Source organism: Ipomoea nil, unplaced genomic scaffold, assembly GCF_001879475.1.
Source record: "Ipomoea nil cultivar Tokyo-kokei standard unplaced genomic scaffold, Asagao_1.1 scaffold2926, whole genome shotgun sequence".
Taxonomy (NCBI): Eukaryota; Viridiplantae; Streptophyta; class Magnoliopsida; order Solanales; family Convolvulaceae; genus Ipomoea; species Ipomoea nil.
This window is the reverse complement of record NW_017619354.1, coordinates 3,456,014-3,482,237: the sequence shown is the minus strand read 5'-3', so window position 1 is coordinate 3,482,237 and position 26,224 is coordinate 3,456,014. Positions and strand designations below refer to the sequence as shown.

General features: G+C 33.1%; 3 protein-coding genes across 7 annotated transcripts; all 3 read right to left on the bottom strand.

Moving 5' to 3' along the window:
- Positions 1-240: 240 nt before the first annotated feature.
- On the bottom strand, positions 241-5,148 carry LOC109162021 (V-type proton ATPase subunit B 1). 3 transcript variants are annotated; one of them, XM_019310660.1, is made up of 15 exons: positions 5,041-5,148; positions 4,560-4,626; positions 4,274-4,329; positions 4,062-4,160; positions 3,876-3,935; positions 3,068-3,179; positions 2,775-2,983; positions 2,491-2,619; positions 2,239-2,376; positions 1,939-2,089; positions 1,778-1,860; positions 1,259-1,306; positions 1,102-1,155; positions 882-965; positions 241-785 (listed from the first exon to the last, which is right to left on the bottom strand). In XM_019310660.1, exons 2-15 carry the CDS (start codon positions 4,615-4,617, stop codon positions 600-602), a joined length of 1,467 nt encoding a protein of 488 aa, XP_019166205.1. In that variant the 5' UTR covers positions 4,618-4,626; positions 5,041-5,148; the 3' UTR covers positions 241-599. The 3 variants fall into 3 exon arrangements, with proteins under 3 accessions (XP_019166205.1, XP_019166206.1, XP_019166207.1); XM_019310661.1 differs by lacking the exon at positions 5,041-5,148 and adding an exon at positions 4,861-5,012; XM_019310662.1 differs by lacking the exon at positions 5,041-5,148 and adding an exon at positions 4,865-5,012.
- Positions 5,149-8,739: 3,591 nt separating this feature from the next.
- Positions 8,740-12,724, bottom strand: LOC109162020. Of its 3 annotated transcripts, none has more exons than XM_019310657.1 (13): positions 12,386-12,724; positions 12,170-12,254; positions 11,653-11,759; positions 11,261-11,329; positions 11,101-11,155; positions 10,953-10,997; positions 10,683-10,840; positions 10,317-10,555; positions 10,042-10,132; positions 9,825-9,953; positions 9,572-9,725; positions 9,271-9,365; positions 8,740-9,170 (listed from the first exon to the last, which is right to left on the bottom strand). In XM_019310657.1, exons 1-13 carry the CDS (start codon positions 12,566-12,568, stop codon positions 8,985-8,987), a joined length of 1,596 nt encoding a protein of 531 aa, XP_019166202.1. In that variant the 5' UTR covers positions 12,569-12,724; the 3' UTR covers positions 8,740-8,984. The 3 variants fall into 3 exon arrangements, with proteins under 3 accessions (XP_019166202.1, XP_019166201.1, XP_019166203.1); XM_019310656.1 differs by having other exon boundaries at positions 10,953-11,000; positions 12,386-12,723; XM_019310658.1 differs by having other exon boundaries at positions 10,953-11,000; positions 12,170-12,262; positions 12,386-12,473.
- Positions 12,725-13,391: 667 nt separating this feature from the next.
- Positions 13,392-16,973, bottom strand: LOC109162109 (probable protein phosphatase 2C 46). Its single transcript, XM_019310800.1, has 5 exons — positions 16,564-16,973; positions 15,676-16,203; positions 14,993-15,360; positions 14,014-14,250; positions 13,392-13,863 (listed from the first exon to the last, which is right to left on the bottom strand). Exons 2-5 carry the CDS (start codon positions 15,992-15,994, stop codon positions 13,609-13,611), a joined length of 1,179 nt encoding a protein of 392 aa, XP_019166345.1. The 5' UTR covers positions 15,995-16,203; positions 16,564-16,973; the 3' UTR covers positions 13,392-13,608.
- Positions 16,974-26,224: the final 9,251 nt, after the last annotated feature.

Here is a 26,224-nt window from a genome sequence, read left to right as displayed (position 1 = left end):
TGTCACAATCAAACCAAATAAAAATAAGAAACGGATTACAAACTACACTTTTGGAGCATAACATTAACGGCCCGCCACTTATTATTTAGATGCTACTTAAAAAACTATATTATTTATTCAAATTTATTACATAAAAACTCAAAACATTATACATAACTTAAAATCTACTAATATATATGAACTGTCACAATCAAACCAAATAAAAATAAGAAACGGATTACAAACTACACTTTTGGAGCATAATATTAACGAGCCCGCCACTTATTATTTAGATGCTACTTAAAAAACTATATTATTTATTCAAATTTATTACATAAAAACTCAAAACATTATACATAACTTAAAATCTACTAATACATATGGACTGTCACAATCAAACCAAATAAAAATAAGAAACGGATTACATAATTTAACTGGGTCTCAAAGAATATGAATGTGTGTCTTAACGCCGTAGAAGAGCTCGTACACTCATTTTATAAGAAAGCTTTTATTATTGAACGAGAAAGAGATCGACAAGCTAAGAAAGCACCATAAAGTAACGCTCAAGCAAGGCAGGCAATCACACAGCAGATAATCTAGAGTACAAAGCTCTCTAACCCTTAACTAGCTGTGTCTCTGCTGTAGAATAGATCCAGGGTCTTTGCTGGGATACGATGAAGAAGCTCACGGGGGAAAATTCGAAGTAGTGTCCATGCTAAATCAAGTGATTGGAAGATGTTGCGTGTATCATATGCTCCTTGAGTAACAAACTTCCTCTCGAATTTGTCAAGAAACTCGAGATACAACTGTTATGTTCAACAACAGCTCTCTGTTAAGATCTCTACCTTCAAGTTTATCATTATTAAGTACACAAATAATTTATTTTTTTTCAGAACACATACCAGGTCCTCAGAAGAAAGGGCTTCTTCTCCAACCACAGCTTTCATTGCCTGGACATCCTTCCCAATGGCATAATTTGCATACAGCTAAAAGTCAAGAAACGCAAAACATTTCAAAATTACTAGAAAATAAGATGGCATGAATGAATAACAAACTTAACTGGCTTCAGTAGATAAGAAACAGCAAAACATATTTTACTAATAAGTAATAATTAATATTTACCTGGTTTGATACATCAGAATGATCCCTCCTAGTCATACCTTCACCAATAGCACTCTGAAGAAGAAGAAGAAAAAAAAAAAAAAAAAAAGAGCTTGTTTCTATCTCGTCTGGTAATACATAATAAAGTAGAGCACAGTAACCAAAGATATGAAATTACCTTCATCAAACGAGACAAAGATGGAAGCACATTGATTGGTGGATATATCTGTTACATTTGGGAAAACAAACACTGTTTGAGATTCACTAGCACAATATCCATTTAGAACATGTATATTTTCAACGCTACTAATGGCAAAGCCAACTCCAAGGCTAATATGATGAAAGTTACAAGGCAATTAAGTATGCCACATGACAATAGCTACATTTTAGGCATTATAACTTGACCTAATTCAGCCACCACGTGTCCAAAAGAAATGATTAGTAATTTTAATGATTATTTATTATGGTCATGAACGCAAACAATAAAGCAACAAAACAACAAGAGCCACACTTCCTGGAAAAGACCTTAACACATGTGGCACAGGTATTTATTAGCATTCAGTCTGTTCTTTCTCAGTATGTAAGTACTTAGGTACTTAGCTGATACCTGAAGTGTATAATTAACTGAATAGAAGGCACTAAACCATTATGAAATTCTAATTTTTGCCACTATGGTACAAGGGCGTTACAGCCTTACCTGCCGGTTATGAAGCTGTCTGTCAATATATATTTGCCCTTCAGTGATATAACCAGTCAGATCAGGAGTGGGATGTGTAATGTCTGTTCAAATATCAGAAAAATGTTAATTGAAAAACTCAAAAAGAAAAAAAAAGGAAATAACAATTACTGAAATATTACCATCATTAGGCATGGTTAGAATTGGAATTTGTGTAATGGAGCCCTTTCGTCCTTCAATACGCCCAGCCCGCTCATAGATTGTAGCAAGATCAGTATACATATAACCAGGATATCCACGCCTTCCAGGCACTTCTTCTCGGGCAGCAGATACCTGCATTACCAATTAATAATTAACCCCTTACATTGTACCAGCAATGAAGGAAAGGTAATCGGAAAACTTGGCCAGGGCATAGTAACGCATTCAGGTCCTTGAAAATGAATTAAACATAGCAGATTCATAATGCACTTAATATGAAATACCTCACGAAGAGCATCAGCATATGAACTCATATCAGTCAATATGACAAGAACATGCTTCCCACATTCATATGCTAAATATTCTGCAGTTGTCAGAGCAATCCTGGGAGTAATAATGCGTTCTATTGTAGGATCATTCGCCTGCATGGTGAAAGCATAAAGCAGAGATAAATTGCCACCATCTTAAGCTACAAGCTGAAGATTCCAAGAGTACAAACTAATTACACATGCCGATGGTAAATTTCAAAAAATTACCAAGTTTAGGAAAAGGGTCACTCTCTCCATGGATCCATTTTCCTCAAAATCACGTTTGAAAAATTGTGCTGTCTCCATGTTCACCCCCATAGCAGCAAAGACAATGGCAAAATTATCCTCTTCAGCATCCTGTTACATCAAGCAGAAAATTAAGTGTGACATTACTATGAAATGTCACCAAGCAAGAGTATGAGCACCCATCCACCAAGAAACTGGTGCAATGAATTGCTGCACAACACCCATCTCAAAACTGCACAGTAAATTATTCGCACACGACTACTTACACCAAGAAGATTATCAGTCTTCTCCAAACGCTTCACCAAACCAGCCTGACGACATATCTGTGCAGCAATTTCATTATGAGGAAGTCCAGCAGCAGAAAATAGAGGAATTTTCTGTCCTCTGGCTATTGAATTCATGACATCAATTGTTGAAATTCCTGTTTGTATCATTTCTTCTGGATAGGTTCTCTCACTAGGATTGATAGAACTCCCTGAAGTTGTTAGTCTAGTTAGTCACATCCAAGTACAAAAAGAAATAATAACTAAATCCATATGACAGAACCATAATTACTGACCAGAAATATCCAAGTAGGCCTCAGGTAGAATAGGAGGACCATTGTCAATGGGTTTCCCGGAACCATTAAAAATGCGGCCAAGCATATCCAGCGACACAGGAGTTTTTAAAACCTGTAGTATAGGCACAGAGCTTCTCAGAACAACAAAACAAAATGTTTGGCTAAAGAAGAACAAAGAAGATAAGGGAAACAACAAGAAAATTTTCAAAATTTCAAGCATGACTTATTTAAAGGATAGTGAATGTAATAACTTATAGCAAGTTTCAATAATAATCTTTAATTTGAACTTCTATAGAAAAGGTTGAACTCAATGCTCATGGCCTCTGCATCATACGAATTTGATACACACCCAAGGGAATGGGTGGTTTACTCACGCAAAAAAAAAAAAAAAAAAAAAAAGGAATCAACACAAGAAGGGAAATCAGGAAATCTGGACAGCAAATCGGGCAAATCAAACAATCAGCACACAGATCAGGGGAGAAGCTTAAATCATGGAACCTGGCAGAAATAAATCAGCTTCTCAATTCTCTCCTTTTTACTATATTTATTTTCTGCTTTGCAGTATAAATTGTAACCTCCTCAAGAGAGGAGGGCATCCAATAATCTATTGTAAGTTCTAGCATAGCTGTAGCAGCCGGACAAGAGCCTAAAACTCTTGTTGGAGGGTGTGTTAGTAACAACCCTATATCCCTTGGGTGTGTATCAGAATTCCAGGAAGAGAAGTATGTTCAACAAGCAATCTTCCTTTGTTTTTGGGTTCTATTGTAGCAAAACAAACAGATAACATATGAAAGGAGAAATAGTATACCTCCCCTGTAAACTGAACAGTTGTATATTTGTTGTCAATTCCAGAAGTTCCTTCAAAGACCTGGTTAAACAAAAAGGAGAACATAATCAATTAAGAGGATTGAATTTTAAGTACAAAATACAAATCAAAGAACAAACAAAGGGCAGCCTAGAAAGTGTTAGTTACACATGGCTAAAGATAAGTAACCTGAACAACAGCTTTCTCCCCGTCAACTTCCAGAACTTGTCCACGTCGGGTTGTTCCATCTCCTAAACGGATGTTAACAATCTCCTGGTACTTGGGTCCCTGTGACATCATACAATTGTGTTCAAAGTCCAGTACATAATAAACACATAGAAGTATCAAGGAAGCTCATAAAAACAAAAAGATCAGAATGTACGAAAGAACAAAATGATGACCTTCACTTTGTCCAGGATAACCAACGGCCCAGCAACACCAGAGACAGTCCTATATTCTGCAAAGATATATCAATACAAAATTCATCTCAATGCTTCTAATTGAATTTGAAGAATAATCTTCGAAGATATTATACATAATTGATTAAAAAGTCAAACCCCCCAAACTGAGTTTGTTAGTCACAATGAATATAATTCCATCATTGATTATATACTGGATTAAGTTTCTGGTTTCCAAGTATCAGAACTGGCACTTATATCTCATATCTACGCAGAATTGAGAACTCACCCATGCCAATCTCCAGAGTTCCCTCCTCCATGCCAATACTGTTATCCGCCACACCCATATTATGAAACTGAAAAGCCAACAAAACTGCAAATAGTCAATCATACAAAATTATACGGTAAGAAACACTTGATTCGGTCATCTAAACATTTCACATTTCTCCGTCATATCACACCGATCAACCTAGCTCAGTTCAAACACACGATTACACTTCGCATATATGCAGAGAGTGAAATCACAGAGACGATTTACTCAACATGGAAGCGACTAATAAAAAGTAAGAAAAATAGATATCAAATCATACAGACTCTGTATCAGCAGTGATAGGCGCAATCAGTGAGAAAACAAGTTAGAAGCAGTTATTGACGAATAAGGAGATACGCAGGAGCCCAATCATGTGATCCAGAATTGCGTTTCAATGAACCAAATGATTGAAAATCGAAGGTTTGAAAAAGGATCTGGAGATGGAAAGAAATCACAGTACCTTTTCGTTTGTTCTTCTCTAATGCCAGATCGAGAGCGAGACACGAAAATGAGATCCAATGGACAAGGAGATAACGAATTGGTGAATTACCAGTGTATAATAATAAATAATAAATTCTACAAAAATATGACTAGCTAGAAATAGACAGATATTCTTAACAATCTATACTTATTAATAAAAAATAAAATTCTCCATTTTAACTTCCCATCCCAAACACTCTTATACTATTAATTAATGTTTATATAATATTACAATTCCTATTCGTATTACAGTTGTACATGGTAATATAATTCCTAATACAATATATTATTTCCTATTTTCCTATTCGTAATACAATTCTAAATTAAAATTACTAATCCTAATAATGCAATACATATATTTTCCTGCAAAGTAATCTATCTATACTATCTATATCTATACTATTAATAAAAACAAAATCTTAAGATTGGGGTTCAACCTTTGGAAGAATAAAAACAAAATCTTACTTTTGCAACTTCCAGTCCAAACACTTACAATAATAATAATAATAATAATAATAATAATAATAATAATGGAAAAGAATCATTAAAAAAAATGCTCTCCTACTCGTAATACAATTCTACTTATTATTTTACAAAATTTACAAATAATAATGTTGATTAAAATTACACTATAAATACTTTTCTAACGGTAATACAAATGTATATGAAACATGCATCCGTATTTCTTCAAATTATAATATTGAAATTGCAATAATTTTTTTTTTAAAAAAAAAACAATAGTATAAATACTTTTCTAGTAATGCAATTTTACTTATTATTTTACAGAATCTCCAAATAATAATATTGATTGAAATTTCACTATAAATAATTTCCTAACCTTAATACAATTGTACATGAAACATACATCATTATCTATGCAAATAATAACATTTAAGTTGCAATAATTTAGATTAAAATTACAGAATAAATACTTTCTTATCCGTAATACAATTCTAGCTAGTTATTATTTTACATAATTTCTAAATAATAATATTGATCGAAATTACACTATAAATATTTTTTAATGAGTTAATTCCACTAGAGGTCCTTTGTCTTTAGTGGCAATTTTAAATTTAGTCTCAAATTATCGTTTTCGCCATTTTACATCCCAGACTATCGTTTTTTGGACCCTTTTAGTCTTTCTTATGACTTTTTTTATTTTTAGTAAGAACATTTTTGTCTCTTCATATTTTTTTTTGTTATTTTTTTGATTTCAATCGATTTAATTGGTTTAGTATTTTACTAAAAATCGGTTGAAAAATATGGTTACTAAAAATCAGAAGTTACCTAAAGTACTAAACCAATTAAATCGGTTGGAAATCGCAAAAATAACAAAAAAAATATGAAAAGACAAAAATTCCCTTACTAAAAATAGACAAAGTCATAAGAATGACTAAAAATGTCCAAAAAACGATAGTCTGGGATGTAAAATGGCAAAAACGATAATTAGGGGCTAAATTTAAAATTGTCACTAAAGACAATGGACTTCTAGTGGAATTAACTCTTTTTTAATCTTAATAGAATTGTACATGAAACATGCATCCTTATATTCTACAAATAATAATATTAAAATTGCACTATAAATATTCTCTTAATCGTGAACAATTTCTCTCGATTATTTGGAGTGGGAAACTAGCTCGCAATGTCTTTCTCGTGATTTTTTCTATTTTAGTAAGTGCATTTGTGTCCTTTCATATTTTTCTTTTGTTATTTTTTTTTCCGGTTTCAACAGATTTAATTGATTTAGAACTTTACTAAAAATCGGTTGAAAATTATGGTTATTAAAAATAAGAGGTTACATAGAAAAATAACAAAAAAAAAAGACAAAAATACCCTTACTGAAAATAAGAAAAGTCATGAGAATAACTAAAAGTATTCAAAAATAATTATTTTTGGGATGTTAAATGACAAAAATAATAACATGAGAATAAATTTAGAACTGTCACAAAAGATAAAGAACTTCTAGTAAAATTAACTCTTTATAATGTGTTATCTTTGGATTTGATTTAATGAATTTTTTTTCTTAAAAAAAAAAAAAAAAAAAAAAAACCGATTTTTCAGGGTGCTGGAGTACTTACGCATTAATTTATCTTTCACGAGATTCACGATTGGGAGGCCTGGCAAAAGATACCGTCGTATATTTCCTTCAGGCACAAGCACAGCACAGCCGCACAGATATACGATATTAATTTCATTGGTTGGATTGGGCCATATGAAAAAGAATTAAGAAGAAATTAAATTTACATTTTATAGAAAAAAAAAACTATTTAAAATATTTTTTAATATTTAGGTAATCATAATTTTGTCGGACTAATCTTAATTTCACATGACTTCATCCGAACAAATTGCGGGTCGCATAATCGGATCAGTCAAACCTTGACCAATTCACATTCCACACCTTTCATAATTTTGGGCTTCCCTATGCTAAGCCCCGGGGCATAATTATTTAAAATATTGATTCTATTATTTTTAGTAGGTGAAAATTAAATTGTTGAAAATCATTACTCCATAATATAAAAGTTCAAATGTCCCTACATAAAAGTTCATGTGCCCTTATGACAAAATTCACCCTGCGAACAGTTGAGCTTGCATTTTTCCTAATAAAACTACTTGCATAAAAAGAATTTGAAATAAAAGGTGTATATATTAACATGATATCATTTTATTAATTCATAATATTATTATTATATTTCAAAAAAAAATCATAATGGCCATGTTTGGTAAATGGTTGTTAGTTGTTAGTTAATTGGGTTAATTAGAGGGTATAACTAATTGATAACATTAGTTGATTGTAGAAAAGTATTTGGTAAATTAGCAGTTAGTTGATAGCTGTTTGATATAATTTATTTTTTAGAAAAATTAACTAAAAAAGTTGCTTTGAACAACTTTTTGAATGTTAGCATTTTGGAGTTACAAAAAGCTAATTAACCAAACAATTAATAGTGGTCAAATAAATCAAAATTGACTGATAGACTAACTATTTATCAAACATGGCCAATATTATTAGTAAATTTATAAATGATCAATAATTATAAAAGGTCAAAGACCTTGTGCTCAGATGACACATTTGTAGCACCCCTTGACTCGCCTTGAGGAAAAGTCACATGATCGAACCCCGGTAGTGGGGTATTGACTCTTTAAACTGCACTAGTTAGAAAAAGTATAGAACAGATACTACCTTATAATTGAGTCAATAGTACCAAAAAAAATTATAAAAGAAAATTATTATATCTACCAGACATGGTACAACAACGTTAAAAAATGTGAGTTTTGGTACAAATGGTAGTTTCCAATAGAAAACAAATACAGCACTAGTGTCATAATTCAAAACCAAAAGCATTTCATTTCTTGTTTTCTTCCCACTATTTTGTGTGGAAGCCATAAATAAGTCTAAATTTATATAATTGATTCACTTAAATCAAAATTAAATTTAAAATTTTGTGATTATCCAACAAATTGCATGACCAAGTGACCAACTCAACTGGTTCATGGAAGCTATTAGCACAACTAAGTAACTTGGGTGTTTTTTTTTTTTTTTTTTTTTTTTTTTTTTTTTTTTTTTTAAATTATGATAAAGTGTTGTAAGATTCGGTAAAGATACCATGAAATTACTTGTATTTGCACACATTCCAGACAATATGCCTTACACAAATAATTTCTTTTTAAAAAAACAAAAACATATGCCTACAAGTGATTATCATTAGGTTATGTTATCATTTCCATTACTTTTTACAATAGGAGAACAGCAAGGATGGGTACATCATACATGCAACAGTTATCTCAATAAAAGAAGAAAATATTTTTCTATGGTAGATGAAACATTGTGCCTATGAATTCAATAATACAGTCAATACTATCATGTGAGGTTTTGATGGGCAGCTAAATATATCCCCACTGCAAATATCAAAGCAAAAGGAAGAAGTGTCACTGGAGAAAAAATGTAGACCATGGAAACTGGCCTCTTATCTCGCTGATGTTCCTGTTAAGACTGCGTAGAGCTTCAACGTGAGGCTCATCTTCCTCGAGAGGAATTATTTTTGCGAAACTTCCTTCTTCCAGGCAGTCGATCACCCTGTTGGCTGCTTCAAGTCCCGTGACATACGATTTCTCCTTTAGTTCACGGATGGAGGAGATAGTTAGTGACAATATGAATATATGATGGAACTTAAGTGATGGGTAAGAGAAAATGTACTAGTTCAAGAATTACAACCTGTGACCATGAACCATGACGGTTTATGATCCAGTCTCCAGCCATGAATAAGTTTGGAAAAGATGTCGAACCACGCATCATGTACTTGTATGAGCCTATTCAATATTTCAAAAAAGTCTCAGTTTATTTCCTTATACTGCCACATTTTCGAGAGACAGGGTACTGGACTTGGCCCGTCAGACCTCCGCCCAACAATCCTTCTAGCTACCTTGGTGTTGACTTGGCCCTTCACCAGTCTCCGCCCAACAAGACCGCACTTCAAGTAATCATCTAACTATACGGGAGACAAATAGAGAGTTACCAGGAAAGAAATGAGTCAACGATTTTGGAAGTCTCTCAACTTCTCTGTCAATCACTGTTGCATTTTCGAAGTCCTTAATGCAGTTTGATAGGCAAGACATTACTTTGCCGACTATTCTTTCATCCTTTAGGGGCAACAGATCGGTGGCATGATACTGCACTAATTATAAATTATGGTATACAGAAATCAGAAATAATTAAGATGCAAAAAGTAGCCAGCAGAATAAAATGCAAAAGAGGAATAGGGTTCTCACAAAATCGGCTTGAATCATCGTGGATGGATTATCTTTACAGTCATCATAGATGGCGTTCAAGTCAAAAAAAGCACATGCGCTTGAATTGTCAAATCCAGAAGAGACATTGCTTGCATACGGTATATTCACCTGGTCGAACATAAAGACAGTAAATATGAACTCCATTTCAGTTTTTGCAGAAACTGGTTAACTGTTATATAAAAATTTTAGGGTGCACCTTCTTATCGAGCTGCAGTTTAACAGTAAGTAGATCAATACTGCCCAAGTTCAAAACCTTGAGAAACTCTTCTCTTGTACATAAAGTTGCACTGTAAACAAAAAACCTCGGTGAAACTTACAGTCAAAACCTACTTCTCCATTTAACCTTTTCACAAATTTGAATGCCTAGAATTCTTAGTTATTCTCTTTTTAAATTTTTTTTCTTAATTGAATAAATAATCGGAAAGTAAAACAACGCAAGTTTTAAAGGCAGTTGTTTTAGATGAAAAATACCTGTTCTGGATAATTTCCTGCAGAGTGGAGACTCCAACAGCTAGTATTATAGCATCAGCCTTGAAGCTCTCTTTTTCACAAACTACTTCTGAAACACGACCTGATTTCTCATCTAACAATACATCGGTGACTTTTTTACCCTTTAGGAACTTACAACCTTGGGACTTTAGGGATTCCATCCAGGGCTCAAATATTTTTTCTCTAACTCCCCCACGACAACATACAAAGTCAAAATGTTTCTGCAAAAATCCCCCAAAAAAGAAAAAAGTTATAACGCATAAAAAGGAAAAGTATTCGAAATTGCAATGTTTTGACATCTTTGTAGTGCAACTTTTCCAGGCACAATTTGTCCGGAACCAAACGAACCTGGTGAGCAAGAACATAATAGTATAGCATTCCAAGAGTTGCAGCAGCGCTACATTGCTCAGCTGAAGCATATAAACCCACTTGAAGCAATGGACCAACCACATTCCGGAAGAGTCTTTCGGAGCAACCAAATTGTTTCAAAAGTTCCCTTGCAGTAACTAAACGTGGTACTCTATGTAAGGAACTTAACAATAATGACTAAATGTGTTTATTGCTTGCGAATGCAATAACTCCATGAAGGAAATCAGAGATATCACAAAGTCCACTTACTCGAATCATATTTGTTCCATGCAGCATCAGTGTTGTCAAAGTCTACTACTGCAAACAGAACAAGAATATTTATACATGATCGAGAAAAGTTACAGTCGCTCTACAAGTATCTCCTGCATATTCAGATGAATCTTTTAATCAAACATACTTGCAGCCATCAGAGGAAGCAAAGTCAACCGATCAATCAATGGAAGCCGATCAAACTACATAAATAAGATAAGAATCCATAAGAAAGTGTCTAGTTTTTCGGGTCGAACAATAAGGAAATTAACTTTTCATTGAGCTTTGGCGAAACATATATAATATACCTGACTGTAAAGTAATGTTCCAAATGGAGTGGGCATCTGACGCTCGTTTAGAAAAATTGGAAATTTAACCTGAAAGATACATCTTATGGTTAAAACATTCAAATGCATTTAAAGGTTTCACCATATGAGCCATTACACTAAAGATTTGATTACTAATGCTTCATATAGAAGAAATTTAGACAAACATTTATTGATAAATTTATTAGCTCCAAACTCTTTAGATAGTAAGAACAAACCCAACAGTGAAAAAATAATAATAAAGCAGAAGAATGACAAACAACTATAGAAAAAGGAAGGAATTGAAAGGTTCACAAGCCCACAATTAATAACTCTCAGATTTTGGTGCATAGCCATAGCATCAAACTATCGAGAGAATAGTAGTAAAAATTTACCTCCAATCCCTCTTGTGAATATTGTGCAGATTTGATCCAGTTTGTGAAGGGTGTGATACCAATCTCATCAACAACATTAAATACATTCCTATAAGGATACCAGAAACCTGAAAACAATACAGACATGCTACTAAGATCCAATGAGACATCATAGTAATCTAACACTATTTTGAATGCTATTCAGAGCTCTATCAATTGACCCATAAACACATTTTCCAAATTAGTTTTACCCACTTTTATCCAAACTTCAAAATCTTCCTTTTTTTGTCCAAGCCAAACCTATTCTTCCCATTTTAGTCAATTTTCCTATCCATGAAAGCAGAAAAATGGGGCAATACCAACCAAGTTGGTCGGGCTAATGATTTAGTAACCATTAGGTTACAAATTCGACTCTGACCTATTAGCCTTCTTGCTTTGAACGGGTGTTTAAATAAATAAATAAATAATCTCTAGAGCTTCCAAACCTGCTGGAATTCCTCAACATGGAAGTAATTAAATTCAAGAAAATGATACTAACCTTGAATACCAATATCGTCTGGACTAAGAGACTTGTTCTTGGGTCCAAATTCATATCCGCCTTCGATCACCATCACGTCAAAGCACTGAAATCCCAACCAAATATCATTCACTACACATGAAATTTAGCATAAAGGTTCTTGCTTTCTTGATAACTGTACTGTACTTCATTAAGGATATAATAACACATATATACGGGGCATGATATATAGCGTACCTCTTGTTTACAGAGGTGATGAGCAGCTCCAAGACCTGCCCAGCCCGACCCAACGACGACAACTTTCTTCTTGTTTGGGCGTTGGTTGGATTGAGCTGCAGGTTGATCCTCCACTGCCCGGCAATAAAATCCATTTCTCAGTTTACGCGGGTGGCAAGCCAAAACCGTCCGCAAAGCATACATTTCTTTTTCTTTTCGTTTTCTGTATCTGCTGCACTGGTTAACACAAGACTCAAGACCGAGATCAATCTTCGGTTTCTGGTGCAGGTATCACTGCACATAATAATCAATGTTTAGTTGAATTCTGGCCTGTCCTTTTATTTTATTTTCCCCTCATTTTTTTTCATAATAATAAGGAAAATGATATTTTTTTTTCTACAAACTCGTGAATTGAGTGACCTCACCATTAATTAAAAAGAAAATTGATTGCCCAATTAAAATATGCCGTGTAAGGAGAGAAAAATTGGAGAGGAAAAAATTGGAGGGATGAATAGCATTCTCTAATAATAATTACTAAAGTAGTACTGTACTACTCACTTACTATTTCATTTTATACTTTCAACTGAGGAGCATTTAGTTTGAGTATCAAAATTAAATTTAGAATTAAAGACTGAATACAATTAGGTATTGAACTAAAAAAGAAATACAATTGGGCCAAATGATACAATTGAACCACCAAAAGTGACATATTTAGCTGTTAGTTTGCTGACGTGAAGGTTATCATATTTAAAAAAAAAAAAAAAAAGATTTCAGCTTCGTCTCCAGTAATGATTGCAATGGGTGGACGTGGATATGCTGAAGCAAATGTGTTAAGGTATACAAATCCAATTCAATGAGCTTCAATCTTCCACTGGCCTGCCCAGAATCATATTCTATTTGCTTTTCTGTTCTGGAGCCAAGCCAATGAGAAATTTTGCATTTGAATACAAATTTGTGTGTGAGAGCCAAGAAAACTGCAAAACTCTAACACTACTTATCATTGATCTTGGACTGATTACCCATTTTGTTGTTCTTCAATCAATTCTGGAATCCAACTATTGTGTCAATGTTTGAGTCTTCGAATACAAAATATAGAACATGAACGATTAGTTGGTGTCAAAGGTTACAGTGTACATTAAACAATTGTTGGCCTGATCATATACGTTTAAAAAGGATACCTGGTATTCATGAGAGAAAAAATAGTACAACAAACATTACAGGACGGACTTTGGCCAAGCTTTAAATTAAGCCGGAGTGGCGCAAGGAGCAAGACTGTTTGGAGGCAGGCTCACGCCGCCCCCCTTCACAGACAGGTTAGAACTCTTGATTGAGCTACACTTGCTCACGAGGTTTGAGTCAAGGAAAACAACAATCACGGTGGTGTCATCGTGGAAATGGCGACGCACTCCTCGCTCTATTTTCTTCAAGTCCGAGTACCTCATTTCCCTTTTCTTTGCTGCTTCTTGCAATGCAGCTTTCACTAACCTCCTAGCTATCCCCTGAAAATAGATAAGTTGAATTGTAAGTAAGTTTAGTGTATACAGTAATACACCAATCAACCATAACCATGCATGCCCAGAAGCATTACTTGTTTTTATCATAAATGTGAAAATTAACTTCTTCCCAGAGATGAAAATAGAATGTCTTACATTGCGTGGGTTGTTTTGGACAATATTGACGGCTTCTTGATTACTAAGGTGCTCCCAAAGACCATCTGATGCAAATATGATGAATTGATCGTCAGGTTCCAATTGCCGTACAGAAATTGATGGATCTGCGCTCAGTATGGGCTTTTTAAAAGGTTCACGGAGGCGAAACTTGGTATATAGAGGTTCCTTGTTGTATTCCGCTTTCTTCAAGTACACATCACCAATTGATCTTGAGATCTGCATCACGGATTCTGTTTTGTTAGTGATCAGAGTCCTATAGAATCAAATTTCAATTCAGTTCACGGATACAATGATCCGAACCAGAACATAGTCAGTATCACCCTTCACAGTAAGGGTGAAAAATCATACAGAGCATACAATTGCATTTTCCCATCAGAAATTCCTATATTCCCAGAAAGGAAGCTCATTCTGTTGGGAAGACTTACTTAGAGAGTGGGGATACACTATGAGTTGAATATAAGTATATAACAGTACGAATCAAAAGGCACTGAGATATTTTCCATAAAAGGAATTAGGCAACAGAACCATGTGTTGTTTACCAAAAAGCTTTGAAGTATAATGGAAATGGCTTGATCAAATTGAATATTTCACAAAACCAATCTTATAGATTCTTTGGACACATTTAAGTATCACCATAAGCATCTTCTGAGGATATTACTTTTGGCCAAGTTCAAATGTGCTACTTTTGAAGTTAGAGGGTGAGTCCCAGAAGATCCAAAGGTAGAGGAACCTTTAAAAAATTGGATTCCACCAATTCATTCTGTTACAAAGAAAAGTCCTGTGACTTGTAACAAGCCTGGCAGATAGAAATTTTAAACAAAAAGGGGGAAGTCGTGATTGCAAAGACATTAAAATATTGCAGTAGCCTCCCTGGCAGCAAAATCAATGACAGTAGTAGAAAGATACTTAAAACTGGACAGATGCACAATATAAACTACCAAGACTGAACGAAATTCACCTGTATCAAGCCCTTGACACGCCAGACGTTGTGCTTTAAAACTACTATTTGTGAGTCCTCTGGGTGCAAAGATTGCAGCTCTTGTCTTACAGATGGAACGCTTGCATTGTGTTCTTCTGAAAGTTGAACAGCAAGTACCTCTCCGGTTGCCTTGACAATTCTCCCCAAAACAGCTCGGGAGTCCCCGAGGTTGGCAGTGTATAAAGTTCCACCGCAGATTACTCCAACAAGGCAGCACGATCCCACAGCAGCAATCTGTGGTTTCATGGGCCATTGGTTGGAGACTACAGAGGTAAAGCCCTCTTCTGTTGCTTGAAATGCCTTTCGGATCACCTCCACTGACATAGATTGCTGCTCGGAAGTGAACCCTGCATAATCAGAAGAAGCAATCGCGTCAAGACCTAAAAACCAAACAATCATGAGAAAGTGCCCAAACAAGAAACTTAAATCTTTTAACCAGTCATATTGGTAAGGAGCACTACATAATAAGCAGAATATTCGATTTGAAATACAATCATCTTCATAAGCTTTTCAATCTGGGATTACATTTCAATTACTTAATGTAATAGTGAACAAAATAAGAAAGAAATTTAATTCATTCTAACCTGCAAAACGACATTAACACTTATGAGGGCAGTTCAATTCAACAGAACAAAATCCAGATTTCATTTCAGGAAACTTACTCTTGAGGTGTTGAAAAAGATGCTGGTTGATGAACCTAGAAGTCTCAGGACCTCCGTGCCCATCGTAGATTCCAACAAAGGTACCATATGGTCCACAATCTTGAGTACTCAAACAGCCGGATTCAAGCTGGCTCTGATCTTCAAGCAGATTATTTGCTTGAACTACAGCCATTGAAAACTCTCCATTGAAATGTTGGCCTGTATCCTTATACCACAAGAGCCCGTCTTGACGACCAGCAGCATCAGAACTGGAGCGGACGTATAGATCTGCCTTTGGCCCGAAGCAGGCCCTCAAGAAGTTCATCAACCCAGATAACATCCCTCATCTCACCCAAACCACCCTCCAAAATCGTCTCATCTAATAGGACGCGGCTTAATAGTGGACAGATAAGCTTTCAACTGTGCAGTGCAGATGTTCCTCCACCCAAAATTCAAATACTGTGCACTACTACAAACCAATCACAATATCGACAACAGGGGAAAGCGAAAGAAATGGAAAACCTTGAGCTCAACTCCAATGAAGCGATCCTGCAAATGATAAACAAATACAGCTGAGGAAATCAACTTTACATTTCTTCCAACTGGGACGGTGTAAAGATGCAAAACTCATTTCTGGTTCTTCTTCTTAAATATAAAAATCATGACTAAGACAGCCGCAAAAAACATCGCAAAAAATTCAACGGCCACACAAAAGGTGGGGTGGGGTGGGGACTTCTAACCAGTTAAAAACTAAAATTAAGATTAAAAGAGGGTCCAAAATTCACTTTTTTCAACATCACAACTGTTCGGTCAGACAGTTCAAATCCAGAAGTTCCGACTTTTACAACGAAAACCCTGAAATCAAATGCGTGGTAAATTAAATTTAAAAAAAAATAAAAAATAAATCACCTCTGGAATTGATAGAGAAGATCCGAATGCGGAAGATTTTAGATCTGTTGATTCATCCAATCAAATCAAGAATCGCCGGCAGTGCAGTTGATGGAAACGTTTTCCTCTTTCACTTTAAGCGTGAAGACGATGGCGGAGTGATGGAAGATAATTCAGAGAGGATAGTGGAAAAAAAAGGAGTTATGAATTGAGAGAGAGAGAAAGAGAGAGAGAGCGCGATTGGGTGGTTATGTAATTTGGTTGGATTGGGCCAACTGAAACTCCGGTCTCTCTCAGCAGACAAACCCCATTAAAAACCAACCATGGAGAGCTTGAAGCCAGCAAAGATGAGGACCAGTATGGGCTCCACCACCCCCGCCCCCACTCTCCACCCCCCACCCCCAAATCCTTCAACGCAGCTAGAGAAAGTCGCACTAAAGAAAGAAAGAAACATTAACACAATAGAAAACAGAATGAAAATTTGAGGATTACTATAGGCGTGGCAAATTGTCAATCTTACATGGAATACCGCATTGCCATCGTCAAATGCCACGTTGGATCCATATTACAAAATCATTTTTTCATAATTAAATACGGAGTAATTTAAGATATAGACTTCGTCTCTTCATTTTATTTGTGGATAACAATCACTTACAAAACTTGGACCCAAGACTAAATTCTGAGCTTGGCACCTCGAAAGTCCCAAGCCAAATGCACCTCAGAGGTCCCATGCGCGAGCTCCTCGGCACCGTCCAAGGCGAAACTTTAAGTTCGGTGCCTTGAGGAGATCCAAGGCTGAGCTCGACGCCTTGAGGAAGTCCAAGACCGAGCTCTTCAAACTACTCGCCTTTTTTTTTCTTGCGGGAGCGATTGGAGCGCGGTTTAGTATAAAAACACTCATATTTGTCTCATTAAGACATCATCATTCACTCTTTTGTAATAGTATTACATAGTCTTAATATAACTTTATCTCTATGACCAATATCCTTATTTTTACATTCATTCTCCTCATCTCTATTTCTTACTATTTTATTAATTGTTGGGTTATTTGAGACTATCCGAATTAATATAATATACATCATAATTCATATGTGATAAATCAATTATTTCATAATAATAATTAATAACATACATTAAAGAAATGGTTGGTCAGAGTTAATCAACTAAAAGTAGGGGATTTTAAGAGTAATCATGAGAGTTGAAGAAGTTGTATATTGCTAAGATGTTCGTGCGTATAAAACAAGTCTCTTTGGGTCTGTTTACTCCATGAAATTGTTTTATGTTTTATGTTTTTTTTTAATGTTTTCATTTCCTATTTTTTATTCTTTGTTTTTGTTTTTGTTTTTTTTAGAAAAAAATGTTTATTAACACTCAATTTTTAAAATTTACTTTTATAGACTAACGTTATAAAAGTAACACAAGTTTAATTTTAAGTGATTTTTATACCTTATATTTAAAATATTTTTAGATATGTTTGGTTTAAATGGAATAAATATATTTTTTATTTTTAAATCTAATATATGTAAAAAAAATCATTTGATATCTGAACCAAATTTATATTCGAATATAACATAACTAAAAATATATTCAAACCAATAACCTAATAAATAAGTTCACCTAAAATTTTGTTTAAATAATATTAATAATTGTTTAGCTAATATTTAAAATATTGTTCGATATGTTCATTTGAATTACTTTAATATATTTACATTTTACTTTGAAGTTTAATATATGTGAAATTTCAATATTTGATATTCGGACTAATTTTGTATTACGATATAACATTATTTAAAATATTCGAAACAATAATCTATTGAGTTTAATCAAAATCTAAAACTAAGTGTAGAGTCCAAGTTTTAATTTTGATAATGTGAATAAGTCTAACTTTAAGCGTAAGAAAATAAGTTGTGTTTATATAAGTAAATGTGGGTATAAAAGATGGAAGATGGTAATAAGTAAAATGATATGATAATGAATGTAATCATAATAATTAATAAATATGTAAGTACATAATGGTGAGATCTGTTCAAATATACTTTCTTAACCTATTGAAACACAAATAGTCAATACCGCCTCTAGTAAAGTTTGAACATATGACCTTCCATTTGGCAGAGTCACTTCATGTCACTTGATCACAAGGTCATTGACATGCCATTATTATTTTTAGTACATACTTAAAAAAAAAAAAAAAAAAACTTCAATTCAACTTGTCAAATTATGCATGGGGTCATACAACTTTAGTTTATATACCATAATAAGATTTTTAATTTCTTATAAATTGCAATTGCACATCATTAATAACTTATAATCAATGGGCTAGTGGGTGTGTGCCTTGATCCCCTCAACATTTCTCGACACTATGTGAATGTGTACATAGTTATTATATGTATAAATAAATAAATATGTGTAAATATATAGCTTAGGCCCTCTCAAGTTGTTGACAAAAGTAAATTATTAATAATTAATAATATAATCTAATAATAATAGACTAGAAGTCTATAAGAAAATTATAATCAATTGGTCAGATTCAAAATAGTTAAAATTTATTTAACATATTCAAAGTCAAATAAGAAATAGCCTAATATATGCATAAATATTATTGTAACTATAGGTGTATATTTATAATTATATATTTTTTAAATGATAATTACAGATTCAATTAAAACATGTATTTGGCCTCGTATTGTAAAAAATTATGTAAGTTATGTCCTTGCCTATAACCTAGTTAGTTTAAAGAGAAATAAGGTAATATCTTTGTGTGCATTCAAAAAAAAAAAAAAAAAGGTAATATGTTTGTGTGTATATATAGGGAGATTCAAATGTGAATATGGTTCTTTTGTAAAAAATGATGATTGATCTCAATTACCAATAATGTTTAGCGGTTCATTAATGGTTAAGTATTTTATTAAAATAAAAATATGAAGTCAATTTACAATTTTGTACATTAATTGAAAGCTTAGCTTGTCTCCCCCCCCCCCACCCCCACCCCCACCCCCACCCCATATATATATATATATATATATATATATATATATATATATATATATATATATATCCAAATTGGATCGATAAGTTACACTTATTATTGTTTTGTTTGACAAATCATGAATTCGTAAGATGAAAATAAGGTAAAACTTACAAATTGTTAACTTCTTATACCATCTTAAATTAAGAATACATTTAAAATATGATATTGATAAATTGTAAATGAAGCTAACCGCAAGCTGGCATGAGTATAATATATAGATTAGAGTGATGGCGGAGGGTTCTTGGACCATTTTCTGGTCCCATTGTGCACTTTAGATGGCAAAAAGTTCCAAATTGTAAATCTACAGGCTACAGCTCCGCACGATATGAGTGTCTCCATCGTATGCATCGATCATTAGCCACTGATTATGGGTGCAATCATCGTAGCATACTATGATGTATTGCTGTATTATGTATAGTATTTGTTCCTCCCAAATGCTCTGTCGGGCCGGGGGCCCTTAGGGTTGGGGTTCAGCCTTTTGGAAGAATGTATAGTATTTGTTAAATTATTATTTTTCATTAATTATAATTCTTAATAAACTAGTAATTTTTTTTTTGGGTGTAACTCATGGTTTTCACCGTCGATACAGTGACTAATTCTCTCGCTGAATTGTAAAACATCTCTCATGTAAAATAGTTGGTTTATAAATTTAAAACTGATTCATTATCAAAGTGAAGTAGTGAACCTTTCAACCATTAATTCATTGTTTTTCCTTAATCTCATATCTTTCCCCTTTTATCCCCACGGATAAGACCGATATCCAAATGGGAACAGTCCAAAATGACAACTCATTACTTCTTCTTTTTCTTTTTCCAAAATTTCCGTCCTTATATTTAGTATTTTAATAAATACCGTTAATATTTAAATTGTATAATGAAAAGTCTTATCTATTAATCTAGGTAAGATTGTGACAATGCAGTCCAAAAATAAAAACAATCAAGACACTATCATCCTATGACATTATAATCTAGATGTAGTGTGATGACTTACTAAAAAATAAATCAATTAAAAAAAAAAAGGAAAAAAGAACACAGCTGTGGCCTGTGAGACGATGAAGAGTTGATTATTAATGTAGACAAGAGCCATCAAGACAAGTAGGTAGGGCTTTGCTTTCCAGAATTCTGACGAGTATGAATCGAAGCATCGTTTTCGCTCAGAATTCGATCTGATAATTGCAAGCTAGTTGTGATATGATGGCATGGCTTTACCTAATATGCATCCGTGCGCGCGCCTTAGCTTGCTACTGCTCCGATATGATCCGCACACTCACACTCATACGTCCATTTCAATTCACCCCGCGATTTCGACTATTAAATTAAGCTAATAATTTTTATAAAGGATCTGTCACTTTGGGCGTAATCTCCATATATATTATCGTTGTTGAGGTATGAACATTAATCTCTTCTCTCAAATACTATTTACTGAACCAGTGAATTAAGCCCGTGCGAACAATTTACTTGCTACTAGTCTACTACTGTTGGTATACACTTGCAAGTTGCAAGTTGCAATTTGCAGCAGATCATCCTGGTGGTGCACTTGTACTATATTTAGTGAAATCATTGCACTACTGTATAATTGCAAAAGAGTACTCATAGGTCGGTCCAAACACACACACACATCATAGGGCAAACGTTAAGTCAAAAATCAAATAATTAGAATAATAAGCACTGACTTAACACGTTTTAATTCCAATTTTAATTATATATACCCAGTATATTTATAAATAAATCAGTAATCAAATAAATAAAACTAGTGATTTCAAAAAAAAAAAAAAACTTCCATAATAAAACTATTAGAGCATCCACAATGGTTGAGTTTTTTTTGCGATTATTTGATGAGTTTTTGTAGGTGTGATTAGAAAAAAGGAGATGAGAGAGAGGAGAGAAAAAAGAAAAAGAAAAAACAACAACAAAACTTATTTTTAAAAAAAATAAAAATTATTAAATGTAACTGTTAGGCGCGCCTGAGTTGCTGTGCGCGAAACATGTACAATAGTACCTTTTTTCTCTGATCTGATGATTACTGTTCCAATAACCCTTCTCACCATATGAATCTCAACCCTCTCTTCCTTACCTTTTCTCTCCATTTCTCTTTTCAATTTGTCAGATTTACTGTACAAATAATCCCAAAATAATCACTGATATAGATGCTCTTATGTTACTATGGACAAAGCTGCGAATTTACGTACGTACCACAATAGCAGAACAAGGACATAGGTAGTGAGGTAGCTAAACAGTTACCTAGTAAGATAAAACCGAATCCTCGATGGCGGTGAAAGAGAGTGAATCTGTCCAGGGAAGATGAATGTAACAATGATTGTCCAAACCAGTCCCACGTATTTAGTAGGCATACGGTAATTATTTGTTGAAAATATTAACCGGCCAATTTACTTATCAATTGTTTAAAACACTGATTTGTAACTATAACAAACGCACCTATTCTTTTAGATCATGGTATCTGAATGTGGACTGCAAATGTAATTTCAATTTCATGTCATTACCTCAATGTGTTGCCACGTTTTAATTGCTTTTTTGTGTTCCTATGTACAAAAATTTGTATACGTACATTGTTCCAGTGTTCATTAATTTAATTTTCGACATAAATGTTTGGAACATCTCAAGTACGGAATGCATACACTCGGATCAGTTACGTTGTATATATATAGATTAGAGTAGTATAATAACTAGCCCCGTCGACCCAAACGGAACATAATACGTACAGCTTCAATATGCTTGTAAGTATATATATTATATTCTTTTGGCCAGATAATAAGTATATATACATACTGTTGCATGTTTTGTACACTGCTTCTTAATTAACTGTTAATTTAGCGATTTCTAATTGCCATTTATATGACATATACTTTGATTGATTCAATCATCAGAAGAAAGAAAGAATAAAAAGTTGGTCACTGTCACACTTCTTATTTCATTTTTAAAAAATTATAATAAAATTATGATACGTGACAAGAGTTTTACTCTATGAGAGTATATACACTTATCATTTTCAATTGTTAAAGTATAAAATATGTATGTATTATATTGTTGGTACCATGTAAGTATGATATATTGATACAGTGGACTTTAGCTAAATATATGAATGATGATAAAATTAAATAGGGTATAGTTAGTAATGAAAAGGGCCTTATTATCGATGAGCATTGACTTAGCATGGCCCCAAGGCAGCTTTGTACGTTTTTGTTGCAATTAAATTGACAGGCGATAAAAGGGCATTTACTTACAAAATTGATAGGGTCCATGGGGACAATGCATATATGGATGAAAATGGATAAAAACCCTTTGAGATGTGTCCCCTTACCAAACCTCCATAATACTGTCGTCTTGAGTTTTCATAACTTAGTCGCAAGACGACAGCCCCATGCTTCTTCTCACTCCATCGTATTCTCATTTTGTTCATTTTTCATTCTTTTTCTTTAATTTTCTCTCTCTCCTCTTTTTTTTCCCCTTAATTTTTGTATATATATATATATATATATATATATATATATATATATATATATATATACAAAAATTAAGGAAAAAAAAAAAGAGGTTGTATTTTGAGCGGTTCAGATCAAGTTTAAGCAATTACATTAAAATATGTGTTGTATTTTAATATCTATAAAATATTTAAATTATTAACGGATATAGGGGTGTTTGGTACACTGTAATTACAATTCTTTTACAATACAATATTTTGACTTGATAAATTACATTGTTTGGTTTGAGGGTTGAATTGGCCAATTCAATGAAGCATGGAAAGGAAAAAGATAAAGAAACTACTGTTTTACCCTTAGTAGTTACCGAGTATTATTTTTATTATTTCATATGTAACATTTTTAGTTTGTATATTACTTTTAATTTTCTCTTCTCATTTTCATTCTCAATAATTTTATTCTTCCATACCAAATAATGTAATTTGAATTCATACTTTATTCTCTTTCCACCAAATTACACTTTCTTTTTTATTTAATTTTTTCTTCACAACCAAACGCAATGTAAATATCGAGAGTTAGGAGGGCAAATCGTGAAAGTGATAGAGGAGAAAATTAGAGGATAATGGGGCCTGGGCACACCGGCAGGTTGCATTGGAAATGATTAAACGAAAAACAAAATCTCATATATATATGAGTACGCAACTAGGCAACTACTAGGTAGCTATAGGTCATGCATGCATGCATGCAACATATATATTAGTATTAATATTAATATTAATATTATATAGTTTAGTGTAATTAATATAAAATAAATATAGATTGATATATGGTGAAGATTTGATGATCCTTATCTGCAAGCCAACCACCGGTACCGGTGGCGAGGATCATATAAATCGGGGGAGTGATAATGTTCTTCTACCTGAATCTAGCCCATCACAAGTCTTGTCTCTTCAATGAAAGCTACCCCTTCCGTCTAGGTTATCACTGCATTTATTTCTTTGGCCCCTCTCCTTATTTCATTAATATTATTGCAAGCAATCATACACTATTATATTATATATATGTATATATATATATCTATCATACATACACACACACATATATGTTGGTCTGTAAGAATATTTTTAATAAATTCAGTCACTACGGTATATATATGTAATAAAATTAAAGAAAAATAAATATTAACTTATCAGAATTAATTAACTTAAATTTGTGCAATTTACAACCCTTCTACGTGCGAAAGAGAGAGGTTTTATGTTCACAACTTAAAAAAAAAAAAAAATTGTATTTATAATAATGGAAACTCACATTCGGTCTCTTTCCAGGACAAAATACTACTATACTTTTCTCAATTCAATAAGTACACTTTAAGAGTTAATTTATCATGTGTCTATTATCCTTTGAGGTAATTAAGCTCGTGTGCGGATTCAGAAAATTATGTAAGTGGGAGCATACTTAAAATGATTTTAGAATTGTCAATGACAAAATATCAAACACTTATAATATGATTCTAATACATTATAAATTATAATATAATATATACAATGTTTACAATGACATATGACAGGATAGTTTGGGGCAGAGCCAAAACTATACTTAGTAGGGTGAAATTGACAAAATATAAAACATAATCAATTACATTAAAATAGTTTGAATAGAAAAGTAAAAATTATGTAATAGAGTCAGTAGCATTCAAAAAGAAAAGGAAAGTAGACATTTTATATATATATACCAGGACTATGTGGTCTAATGGTACCCGGGTTGGACTTCCATTTGGAAGATTATGAGTTCGAGCCTTAGTGGAGGCGTTATTGGTTCTTTGTGTTTCAGTAGGTTGAGAAAGTATATGAACAGATACTACAATGTAATAGAGCCAGTAACTTTCAAAAAAAAAAATATATATATATATATACACACACACACTTTAATTTTATATTTTTTTAATTAGTTCAACTTTTAAATTTTTCTAAACTAATTTGAATACAATGAAGTATAATATAAACTTGTGGACTACATTAACTAAATGATTCACACACAAAAAAAAAATAATAATAATAATAAAAACATACCCTTAGAAAAATATGTAATTTATTGAAGGGTGAGAATAGGTAAAATAAAGAAAAGAAGCTAAAATATACACACATAAATAGAATTAAAAAATAAATAAAAGAAGCCTAAAATATAAAGAAGTGCTGAAGGTGAAATTCAAAATATTTCATGTTACTATCCAAGCTTCAACCAGGTAAGCTAGTGCATTCTTTAATAAGTATTACTACATATACATATATATTAAAGGACTACCGAGGGATGAAGGGGGCAGCTGCCCCCATGGTAGATCCGTCACTGGTAAACTAATTCAACTTAGGTTGCATATAACTGATGATCGGTTCAAATTAAGAAGACCAGACCAATAGACTGCTCTCGTTGGGAGCCAAACCCAAATTTGCTAAGTCAATAATATGATCAACTTGGATGGAATTTTTCTGTATAATATATTCCAACTAGAAGAATCCGAATTCACTTGACCTAACTCAAATCAAAAGTGAACCTCACCCAAACTATACCTCAAAATAATAATTTAAAATGTCAATTTAAGATATCAACCCCAACTAATAAATTGATTTGAATATATGTTGACTTAGAGGAACCTCAATAGTGGTAGATTTTTGTGCGGTTTTTTGCATGTCATGTAGAACAGAGAGAAGCAAGTGAGAAAATTAAAAAAAAAAAAATGGGGAGAGGAGGGGGGACAATAAATTCTGACAAGAAAAATAAAAAAAAATTAATCCAACGTGCATCAATTTGCACAAGTTTTCCCCTTTCTCTTCAAAAGTGAACTTCACCCACAAATCATGTTTACATGAAAAAAATCTAGCCCTCCCAAATGCTCGGTCGGGTCGGGATGTGGGGGGCCCTTAGGGTTGGGGTTCAACCTTTGGAAAAATGAAAAAAATCTAGCCAAAAATCTCAAATTTTGATTAGATAAAAACCAAATTCTAATTTTTTCTTCTTAAAATACTTAACAAAAACTACTATTGTGATTGCTCTAATGTTCTTAGTAACTACGATTATAAATTTGACACCCATTAAAAAACACATGTAAACACATACTAGCCCACGAGGTACACACTACTACATCTGACCTCCACTATTCATGTACAAATTACTCAGATTTAATAAATGAATAAACAAGAAAGAATGAGTACACTGATTAAATT

What these genes read in the sequence shown, in the direction of transcription:
- LOC109162020 (XM_019310656.1), bottom strand. Translation starts at nt 12,568, where the DNA reads ATGTATGCTTTGCGGACGGTTTTGGCTTGCCACCCGCGTAAACTGAGA. An exon ending in ATTCACAAGAGGGATTGGAG is followed by an intron (nt 11,330 to 11,652) that starts GTAAATTTTTAC and finishes TGTATCTTTCAG; the next exon opens with GTTAAATTTCCAATTTTTCT. An exon ending in CGATGATTCAAGCCGATTTT is followed by an intron (nt 9,726 to 9,824) that starts GTGAGAACCCTA and finishes TAATTAGTGCAG; the next exon opens with TATCATGCCACCGATCTGTT.
- LOC109162021 (XM_019310660.1), bottom strand. Translation starts at nt 4,617, where the DNA reads ATGGGTGTGGCGGATAACAGTATTGGCATGGAGGAGGGAACTCTGGAG. An exon ending in TTATCCTGGACAAAGTGAAG is followed by an intron (nt 4,161 to 4,273) that starts GTCATCATTTTG and finishes ATGATGTCACAG; the next exon opens with GGACCCAAGTACCAGGAGAT. An exon ending in ATTCTGATGTATCAAACCAG is followed by an intron (nt 966 to 1,101) that starts GTAAATATTAAT and finishes CTTGACTTTTAG; the next exon opens with CTGTATGCAAATTATGCCAT.
- LOC109162109 (XM_019310800.1), bottom strand. Translation starts at nt 15,994, where the DNA reads ATGTTATCTGGGTTGATGAACTTCTTGAGGGCCTGCTTCGGGCCAAAG. An exon ending in TCTTTTTCAACACCTCAAGA is followed by an intron (nt 15,361 to 15,675) that starts GTAAGTTTCCTG and finishes CTGATTATGCAG; the next exon opens with GGTTCACTTCCGAGCAGCAA. An exon ending in GTGTCAAGGGCTTGATACAG is followed by an intron (nt 14,251 to 14,992) that starts GTGAATTTCGTT and finishes TCCGTGATGCAG; the next exon opens with ATCTCAAGATCAATTGGTGA.